At 55.4% G+C, this 10,467-nt stretch overlaps 2 protein-coding genes across 2 annotated transcripts in view; one reads left to right on the forward strand and one right to left on the reverse strand.

The window, feature by feature from the left end:
• Window positions 1-297: 297 nt before the first annotated feature.
• On the forward strand, window positions 298-8,386 carry PPIB (peptidylprolyl isomerase B; the record flags this gene model as incomplete). Its single annotated transcript, XM_008060718.1, has 4 exons — window positions 298-420; window positions 3,410-3,503; window positions 7,259-7,443; window positions 8,061-8,386. Coding segments are annotated over 4 exons (525 nt in total), but the record flags the coding sequence as incomplete, so codon positions are not given.
• Window positions 8,387-8,861: 475 nt separating this feature from the next.
• The window catches only part of SNX22 (sorting nexin 22), a 5,209-nt gene continuing 3,603 nt past the window's right edge, over window positions 8,862-10,467 (reverse strand). The window contains exons 2-5 of the mRNA XM_021713738.1: window positions 9,967-10,061; window positions 9,655-9,687; window positions 9,350-9,417; window positions 8,862-8,989 (exon numbers count right to left, since the gene is read on the reverse strand). Coding sequence (XP_021569413.1) covers window positions 8,862-8,989; window positions 9,350-9,417; window positions 9,655-9,687; window positions 9,967-10,061 — 324 coding nt within the window. The remainder of the gene's footprint in view (window positions 8,990-9,349; window positions 9,418-9,654; window positions 9,688-9,966; window positions 10,062-10,467) is intronic.

A 10,467-nucleotide genomic window follows, 5' to 3' on the forward strand; every position in this document is an offset into this window, starting at 1 on the left:
AGGGTCCTGGCTGAACTTGGGCGCCCCTCCTTGCAGGGCTTAGGGCAATTTCTAGAATCTGGGCCCATTGTTTGCTTAGAGCGAAGATTGTCCTGCAGTCTAAGGGCCTGGAGTTTTCCAGGAGAAGGGCCTGGGGCTCTCATTGGATTCTCACAGGATCTTCACCTCCACCATGATCTGGTTCAGAACCTCTTCTCTAGAAAGATGCTCGGTCCTCTGTCCCCGCCTCAGGTGTCCTCCTGTTTCCTTCCCTCCCTAGCAAAGCCCCTTTAGGAAAGCTGAGTGTGAAACGATCTTTTTCCTCAGGTGTACTTTGACCTGCGAATTGGAGATGAAGACGTAGGCCGGGTGGTCTTTGGTCTCTTTGGAAAGACTGTCCCCAAGACAGTGGATAACTTTGTGGCCTTAGCTACAGGAGAGGTAAGCAGCTGGAGCAGGGCTTGTCGACACCCATGAAGTGAAGTTGGCCAAGCAGCTAGCAGCAAACGACGCACACAGGATGCAGCCCTGTAGCATGGCCCTCACTGCCTGTTGCCCCGTTGCAATGGACCCAGGATTGTCCTGTCTTAAGAGTAAGGGCGCCGCTGGGCTCGGTGGCTCAGCCTGTAATCCCGCACCTTTGGGAGGCTGAGGTGAGTGGATTGCCTGAGCCCGCGGGTTCGAGACCCGCCTGGGCAGCGAGACCTCATCTCTACAATAAATCAAAAAATTAGCCAAGTGTGGTGGTGCATACCTGCAGTTCCAGCTACTTGGAAGGCGAGGTGGAAGGATCACCTGAGCCCAGCAGGTCAAGGTTGCAGTAGCCATGAGCATGCCACTGCACTCCAGCCTGGGTGACAGAGTGAGACTCCAACTCAAAAAAAAAAAAAGTAAGGGAGCCAGGCACATTGGCTCTCAGCCTGTAATCCCAGCACTTTGGGAGGGGGAGGTGAAAGGATTGCCTGAGCCCAGTTGGCAACTTGGCGAGACCTCATCTCTACAATAAATCAAGAAATTAGCCAGGCATGGTGGTGCATACCTGCAGTTCCAGCTACTTGGAAGGCGAGGTGGAAGGATCACCTGAGCCCAGCAGGTCAAGGTTGCAGTAGCCATGAGCATGCCACTGCACTCCAGCCTGGGTGACAGAGTGAGACTCCAACTCAAAAAAAAAAAAAGTAAGGGAGCCAGGCACATTGGCTCTCAGCCTGTAATCCCAGCACTTTGGGAGGGGGAGGTGAAAGGATTGCCTGAGCCCAGTTGGCAACTTGGCGAGACCTCATCTCTACAATAAATCAAGAAATTAGCCAGGCATGGTGGTGCATACCTGCAGTTCCAGCTACTTGGAAGGCGAGGTGGAAGGATCACCTGAGCCCAGCAGGTCAAGGTTGCAGTAGCCATGAGCATGCCACTGCACTCCAGCCTGGGTGACAGAGTGAGACTCCAACTCAAAAAAAAAAAAAGTAAGGGAGCCAGGCACATTGGCTCTCAGCCTGTAATCCCAGCACTTTGGGAGGGGGAGGTGAAAGGATTGCCTGAGCCCAGTTGGCAACTTGGCGAGACCTCATCTCTACAATAAATCAAGAAATTAGCCAGGCATGGTGGTGCATACCTGCAGTTCCAGCTACTTGGAAGGCGAGGTGGAAGGATCACCTGAGCCCAGCAGGTCAAGGTTGCAGTAGCCATGAGCATGCCACTGCACTCCAGCCTGGGTGACAGAGTGAGACTCCAACTCAAAAAAAAAAAAAGTAAGGGAGCCAGGCACATTGGCTCTCAGCCTGTAATCCCAGCACTTTGGGAGGGGGAGGTGAAAGGATTGCCTGAGCCCAGTTGGCAACTTGGCGAGACCTCATCTCTACAATAAATCAAGAAATTAGCCAGGCATGGTGGTGCATACCTGCAGTTCCAGCTACTTGGAAGGCGAGGTGGAAGGATCACCTGAGCCCAGCAGGTCAAGGTTGCAGTAGCCATGAGCATGCCACTGCACTCCAGCCTGGGTGACAGAGTGAGACTCCAACTCAAAAAAAAAAAAAGTAAGGGAGCCAGGCACATTGGCTCTCAGCCTGTAATCCCAGCACTTTGGGAGGGGGAGGTGAAAGGATTGCCTGAGCCCAGTTGGCAACTTGGCGAGACCTCATCTCTACAATAAATCAAGAAATTAGCCAGGCATGGTGGTGCATACCTGCAGTTCCAGCTACTTGGAAGGCGAGGTGGAAGGATCACCTGAGCCCAGCAGGTCAAGGTTGCAGTAGCCATGAGCATGCCACTGCACTCCAGCCTGGGCGGCAGAGTGAGACAACTACTCAAAACAAAAGAGTAGCCGGGCTCAGTGGCTCAGCCTGTAATCCCACACCCTGGGAGGCTGAGGTGAGCAGATTGCCTGAGCCTGTGGGTTCAAGACCCACCTGGGCAACTACAATAAATCAAAAAATTAACCGGGCATGGTAGCACGCGCCTGTAGTTCCAGCTACTTGGAAGGCTAAGGCGGAAGGATTGCTGGAGCCCAGCAGGTCGAGGCTGCGGTGGCCGGGAGCAGCCACTGCACTCCAGTCTGAGCGACAGAGTGAGACTTCAACTCAAAAAAAAAAAAAAGTAAGGAGCCCAGAGCCTCCTGGGAAGACCTCTCTCTGGGAAACAGCAATGACCATTTAAGAAAGCTTGTAAGTTAATTTTCCATTGGGCCAGCAGGTGACCTTTTTTCTCTGTCAGTTTTCCGCATCTGTTCTTATGACTGGAAGAAATGAGAGGGGGAGGCATTTTATGATGTAAGGTTGTATAAAGCCTGGGAATTCAGCTGGGTATGCTGGCTAACTCCTGTAATCCCAGCATTTTGGGAGGCAGAGGCAAGAGGATTGCCTGAGCTCATGGGTTGGAGACCAGCCTGGGCAACGTAGTGAGACCCTGTCTCTACATTAACAATATTTTTAGCAGGGTGTGTGGCTCACACCTGTCATCCCAGCACTTTGGGAGGCAAGACAAGAGGATTGCCTGAGCCCATGGGTTTGAGATCAGCCTGGACAACATGGGGAGACCTCGTCTCTACAACAAGTAAAAAAAAAAAAAAATAGCCTGGTGTGGTGGTGGGTCCCTGTAGTTCCAGCTACTTGGAAGACTGAGGTAGAGGGATTGCCTGAGCCCAGCAGGTTGAGGCTTGGTGGCCGTGAGCATGCCACTGCAGTCCAGCCTGGGCAATAGAGTGAGACTCTGACTCAAAAAAAAAAACACCTGAGAATTCTATAGGCAGGGGTACTCCTGGGACTGCGCCCCACGCCCGGCCTGTGGCAACTGCTCCCTCGGTAGCGTGGTGAATAATGAGTCTGGCCAGCACTGGTGTCTCTTCTATGAGCAACTGTGGGGCTGGGTTCCTGCAGGCCCTATTTGGTGTCTGCCTGCTACTTCATACCCCCTCCTTACCTTCTGTTTCTTTTTCTAGAAAGGATTTGGCTACAAAGACAGCAAATTCCATCGTGTAATCAAGGACTTCATGATCCAAGGTGGAGACTTCACTAGGGGAGATGGCACAGGAGGTAAACCCAGGTCCTCTGGGCAAAGAATTATGTGCTCACATGTGAGGGCCAGGACGTATTGGGTAGACAAGTCCTTTCCCACCCTCAGCTCTCAGGGCAGGCCTGTGATCTGCTCTGAGACCAGTTGCTCCCTTCCTTAGAGAGAGCCCAGTCCAAAGAGTGGACCTGAGAGGATCTCTCCCAGGCAGGGCACACGCTGACCCGGCCCACAGCCTGCTGACCTTTCTCAAGATACCTCTTCAGGGCGGGGGTGCATGTGGAAGGAAAGTGGAGACACACGGATAGGTAATTCTAGGTAAGGCTTGCTAAGCCTGCGCAGGCCACGTGGAAGCCCTGTAAAAGTGGGGAAAGTTGCTTTTCTTGGTGTCTCCCACCAGAGACCACTCTGCAAGGGCTGAGGCCCATCTCTACGTTAGCATGCACACACACAGGACAGAAGGACACCCAGGGCACAGGCATGGGAGAGCTCACTCTGGATGAGTAGTCATCCGACCCCGCTCTGTGTTGGGTATTGAGGGTGCAAAGGTCAGTGGGGTGGCAGCTCTCTTTTATTTTTTTTGTTTGTTTTGAGTCAGGGTCTCACTCTGTCACCCAGGCTGGAGTGCAGTGGCACACTCATGGCCACCAAACCTCAACCTGCCGGGCTCAGGCCATCCTCCCACCACAGCCTTCCAAGTAGCTGGAACCACGGGCATATGCCATCACACCCAGCTAATTTTCTGATGTATTGTAGAGATGAGGTCTTGCCATGTTGCCCAGATTGGTCTCGAACCTCTGGACTCAGGCAGTCCTCTCTCCTCTACCTCCCAAAGTGCTGGGATTACAGGTATGAACCACCGGGCCTGGCTTTTTTTTTTTTTTTTTGAGTCTGGATCTTGCTTCTGTTGCCCAGACTGCAGTGCAGTGGCATGATCATGGTTCATGGCAGCCTTAACCTCCTGGCTGAGGCGATCCTTCCCCCTCAGCATCTCAAGTACAAGCCACTACACCCAACTAAGTGCTTTTATTTTTGTAAGGACGAAGTCTGTGTTGCCCAGGCTGGTGTCAAACCCCTAGGGTCAGGCAATCCTATTGCCTCTACCTCCCAAAGTACTAGGATTACAGGCCTGAGTCACCAGCCTGGCCCCTTTCACTTCTAGTACCTGAAAATGTACAAATGTGCCAAGAGGCAGCTTTCCAGCTCTGTCCTCAAGTTTTTGTGGTTTTTTAGAGTTCCGCTGTCACCCAGGCTGGAGTGCAGTGGCACGCTCACGGCCACTATAGCTGGGCTCCGGTGATCCTACCCCTCAGCTTTCCAAGTAGCTGGAACTACAGGCGTGTGTCACTACACTCAGCTAATTTTTTTACTTACTGTAGAGATGAAGTCTCACCAAGTTGCCCAGGCTGGTCTTGAACCCGTGAGCTCAGGCAATCCTCTCACCTTGGCCTCCAAAGTACTGGGATTATAGGCGGCATGAGCCATTGCGCCCAATCAAGTTGTTTATCGTCCAGGTGAGAAGAACTAGGAAACAACACTAAGAAAGCTGCAGAACAATACAAGATTTAAGTAATAGCTAAAGGACTTGAAGGCACAAAGCAGATGTGATCTAAAGACCTATATTTGGAGTTGGGTGTGATCCAGCATCTGCTGCCTTCTTATTTTGTGTGACCTTAGGCAAGGACGTTCTTGGAGCTTCAGTTTCCTCTTCTGTCAACTGAGAGTGGTGGGGTTATGGGTGCCATGAGGATTAGGATGGATCCTGAGTGCCGAGTGCCTGGCACTTGGTGAACACTCAGTAAGTCAGTCATCGCTGAAGTGCTGACAGGCAGTGGAATCACTTCCAGCCAGGGTGAACATGAGAATCATTTGAGCAGGTCCTGGATGGGAGAATTTGAATGGGCCAAGGACAGGTGGGGTAAGACGTACTGTGTCCTGTGGCAGGAGCTTGGTCAGAGGTGAGGTGGGAGAAGAGAAGCAGGTGCCTCCGGGAGCAGTGAAGACCAGACTAGGAGGGTGACAAAGGGGTGTTGGGGCACAAGCAAGCACACTGCAGCCTCTGGTGCAGCCGTCCCCGCGGGGGAGACCGGCCTGGAGCCTAGAGAGGACAGCCTGCTGGGCAAGTGCTTCAAGAGCCAGGCCACCTTGGTGTGAATCCCAGCTCTGCTGCTTCCCTCTAACCCACGGGTCTTCAACCCCCAGGCCATGGACCAGTACTGTCCTGTGGCCTGTTAGGAACCAGGCCACATAGCAGGTGAGCCGAGGACAAGCAGAGCTCTATCTTCTGTCAGATCTGTGGCGGCATTAAAGTCTCATAGGAGCGTGGCCCCTGCTGTGAACTGCACGTACGAGGGAACTGGAGTGCCTGAGCATCCTCCACACCAGCCATAGGAAAATTGTGGTCCCTGATGCCAGAAAGTTGAGGACTGCTGCTCCAAACTCTCTGTACCTCTGTTTCTTCACCTTTAAAATCGAGTTATTACCTCCTACCACATAGGGCGGATTGCGAGGCATGAAAATTGGAACAGTGTATGGCACCCACGGTGCTCTAAACAGCCACCGTGACAGTGGGGAATGGAAAGGAAGGATGAGTAGATGGTGGGTGGACAGGGACAGCGTGAGCAGGGTGCAAGGTGACTCGGTAGCTGGTCTGAGGGAGAGGACTGCCTGTTTGGGTTTGGACCTCCTTGTATCTGGGGTAGGCGCTTGGAGCTAAGGATGTAGACACGGAGGTTTTCTGGGTAGCAGCCACAATCCAAGTCCTGCAGCTAGTTGGGATTTACAAGGAGGCCTCCCGAACAGGGGAGGCTTGTAGCCAGTACCCCAACAGGAGTCCCATGATGGCAGCAGTCTCCTCTTCCTGGCGTGGGGGGTAAGAGGTGGGTCCCGGGCAGAATCCCCCACCCACCAGCCAGTCTGGTCATTCTTGGTTTTGGTTGTCCCACCTGCTGCCCAGTCAGAAACTTCTCCCTGGTTAGTGTCAGGCTAGGACAGGAGATTCCCAGCCCGGTTCCATTCTGCAGAGCCACAGGATAAAGGCAGGTACACTGGGAAGGAAAAGGGGCAAACATGTTTGAAAGGTGTTGGGTAAAACAAAATAAAAGTGACTTATTTATTGCTGGGCCCAATATACAGTGTCAATCTCCAAGAAGTGACAAGGAAAAAGAAGGGCTTCAGTGTTTCTCCTGGAACTAGGATTGCTGACATAGTGCGGCTTTTCCTCGTCCTCAAGCCCCACATGGACAGACATGTCACACACACCTGTAGCTGCCTGTTCATTTCCTTCCTTGAAAAGCAGCTTCGACTCTGTAGAACCACATTGCAGCCCCTCCTTGTCTTTCCCTGCCCCTCCCACGCCCCTCAGGCTGCTTTCTGCATTGCCATCTTGTGCTCCTGGGAAGGCAAGCTGGGCAGCCTCGGCAGGGCTCCTTTCCTGAAGGGTTTCTATCCCATCCCACCCTCCCAGCACCTGTCTCTACCCACGTCCCTCCATGGCAGGCCCTGGACCGAGGGCAGCTGGTAACATGTGCCTTATTAAATCCATAAAACCATCACTGCCAAGTAAACAGTCCATTGTGAGCTGTTAAGTCCATCTGGCCTGAGGCCCCAGCAGGTCTCAGCACACTTTGGCTCTAAGGCCAGAGGACTGGAAGGGGCTGGCTTTCATGTCCTCGCACCCCACCCAGGCCTAGCCTGGCACAGAAGACAGTCCTCCCCCCAGACATCCGCTTGGTTGGGCCCGCCCAGCTCCTCCAACCTGCTCTGTCTGTCCTCCCAGGAAAGAGCATCTATGGGGAACGCTTCCCAGATGAGAACTTCAAGCTGAAGCACTACGGGCCAGGCTGGGTGAGCATGGCCAACGCAGGCAAAGACACCAACGGCTCCCAGTTCTTCATCACTACAGTCAAGACAGCCTGGCTAGATGGCAAGCACGTGGTGTTTGGCAAGGTTCTGGAGGGCATGGTGAGTTCCAGGGATTAACCTGGCCTGGGCAGTCCTCCCCAGGACCAACACAGACCCTGTGGCGAGGACTCCATGCAGTTCATCCTTTTCCCAGAAGGACCCCACCCACGGAGTGGGGCCACTGGTCCTGTCTCCCACCCCAGGGGGAATCCAGAATAACCACCTGCATCTCCATGCCCCAAGGTTCTCCATCCTTCCAGGCCTAGCCAGGAGACCTGGTTGAGGCTGCACAACTGCAGGAACCTCCATTCTGTAATCCACTTAGACTGTGATGTGCTCCTACCCTGAGCTGCACAGGGTACAGCTGAACATGATGTCCCTGAGAAGCCACTTGGTACTACTCTCCCTAGCCACCCTCTTCCTCCTCCTTAACCTTGGCCCAGCCTGTGTCGTATTTCAAGGGAATAATAATAATCCCTGCATCTCCTTGTCAAGCCTGCATTCTCCCTGTCTTGGCCCTGCACCCTGGCCATGAGTCCACTGGAGTTTGGAGGCCTCAGGCTTTGTGCGCTGTGGGCCAGGTGGGTCTCAGCCCTCCTAAGCCGCAGGGTGGGGCCTGATCCTGAGGTGGACCTCCTGGCCCACTGCTGCATCCTGCTTCCGCCTTTCCCTCCCAGGATGTGGTGCGGAAGGTGGAGAACACCAAGACGGACGGCCGGGACAAGCCCCTGAAGGATGTGATCATCGCAGACTGTGGCAAGATCGAAGTGGAGAAGCCCTTTGCCATCGCCAAAGAGTAGGGCTCCAGGGACTTCCTCCCTTCAAGCGACCATCCGCAGGCCCCGTTGCCCTCATGGGGGTGAAGATCGCCTGCCACAGGGCCCTGCTGCCCTGGGCCTAGTGCCGCCACACCCCCCACATTCCACAGGCCCACAGGCCCAGTTTTGTGACAAACTCCTGCTGACACTGACCAATAAAAACGATGTGGGTTTTTTACAGCCTACCTGTGGGCTGAGTTCTTGAGCCTGGGGCACCTCCCCCAAGTGCCTCCCAGCAAGCCGGCGCCTCTCCCTCCCTGGGGCGCCTTCCTGACATGCTGACCCAGGTGCTGTCCACATGGTTAGGCAGGGTCTGCTGCACCTTGTTCTACACTCTGCCAGCTGCTGGGCCTCAACCTTTGCTCCCCCTGCCGCCTGCTGGTCTACCTTGAGAAGTACACCTGTACCTTTGCATCGCCCACCTCTAAAGGGGCTGCTTCCTTTATTCCCATCTCCCGGCCCTGCCTTGGCCCTTGGGCATGTGAGTCCTACCATGCCCAGCTACCCTTGCAGCCAAATTCTGCCCCATGAAGGAAGACGGGCACAACTAGGCACTGGGTGGCCAAATCCTGGGTCCAGACCACGGGAGGACCTAGCCTGTCATGGAACTCAGGACTAGCACATGACTCCTGGCAGGTGGCCCAACGGCGTCGGGGCTGATCAGGGCGTCGGGGGCAGGGGAGCGAGGTGACAGGCTGCCTCTGGCTGGGCTTTAGATGGGCTGGTGCCGATGCCGATGCTGTAGAGGCCTTGGAACACACCATTCACCACCATGTTGGGCAGAGGCTCTGCAGGACAGAAGCGACAGGAGGAAGGGGTAGGTGGAGGGCTGGCCTGAGGCCTGCAGCTCCCTGATCTGCTCGTGGATTCAGCGCCCCTCAGGAGTGGGAGCCCCCGCCAAGGCAGCAGGTGACAGCTGCCCACCCCAAAGGAAGCTTTGGCATTGCCAGATCCCATGCTGTTCCCATCAGCTGGCGCCACACTCCCCCGGGGTCTCCAGCAGACAGCAGCGGCACCGAGGAGCAGGCAGTGGTCCCCAAGGAGGGCAGCGGGAGGGAAGTGCCTGGGGGCCCCCGAGAGCTGAGAGATGGTACGTCAGCTCTAGTCTCCAGATGGTGAACATGGGCTCCAGGTCAGAGGCAGCTCACCTGGGGAGGGTGCGCAAATATAGGGGTCCACACAGAAGCTCACGACAGGCCGGTGCTGCAGCTGTGGGCTAGAGGACAGCAGGTCAGGGACCATGGAGCAGGGAGGCAGGGCAGAGCCCCACATGGGACGGAGGTTAGGGAGTGAGACCGCCAGGGACGCCCCAAGGAAAAGGTGAATGGGAGGTGGGCTCGGGAGGTCCCAGCAGGAAAGGGGACCACAGGACAGGCCAGAGGCAGCCGGCCGCCTCTAGTATGGGCCACTAGAGGGCAGCAGGGGCCGGGCGCAGACGCAGGCAGTGACTTGCCTGCTGTCGCTAGGCAGGAACTCCCCCAGGGAGCTGAAAAGAAGAGAGATGCAGTGAGCTGCCGGGGGACACCTGGGGAGTTGGGAGGGTGGAGACTGCACCTCCCCAGGGACCACTGCTTCTATTTGTAACAGGCACAGTTCCGGAGCCAGCTGGGGTAACCAAGGCTGTCCAAAAGAGAAGAAAGTCCCTCGGCTTGGGTCAAGAGAGCCTGTGTCTCAGCAGGGGGAGAACCAGGCAGGGCCTCCAAAACCCTTCCTCACCCGCTTGCTGCCGAGAGCCCTGTTCCTCCCCAGCTCTGGCCTCCCTTACCCCCAGCTGCTGGCCTTGGGGTCGCTGGGGAAGTGCCGGAGCCTCAGAAATTCCAATAACTCCCTGGGCACCTCCTGGTTCAGGAACAGGATGCCCTGGAGAGGAGAACACGGGAAAGCTATCATCAGGCCCAGCCACTAATATGCACAGCCCAGTGCAAATGAACACGCAAGGCCCTTTGTTCCCAGACAACTAAGGATGTAAGGACACTGAGAGCAGAGCATTGAGCCAACCTGGGGACCCTTCTGAGCGCCGGCCCTGGAACTGCTCAGGACTCCATCCCACACCCCACCATGAGGGCGGCACAGGGTCTCACCCTGAAGGGGAAGGGTGCTAGCTTTCATTGAGCTGGGACTACCCATTCAGTCTGGCTTTTTGTACTTTTTCTTCTTTGACTTGGAGTCTCACTCCAACGCCCAGGCTGGGGTGCTGTGGCACACTCATGGCCACCCCCGTGTCGACCCGCTGGGCCTCCGACTATCCTTCCGCCTCAGCCTTCCA

Source organism: Carlito syrichta, unplaced genomic scaffold (genome assembly GCF_000164805.1).
Source record: "Carlito syrichta isolate Samal-C Ts95f unplaced genomic scaffold, Tarsius_syrichta-2.0.1 Scaffold304708, whole genome shotgun sequence".
NCBI lineage: Eukaryota > Metazoa > Chordata > Mammalia > Primates > Tarsiidae > Carlito > Carlito syrichta.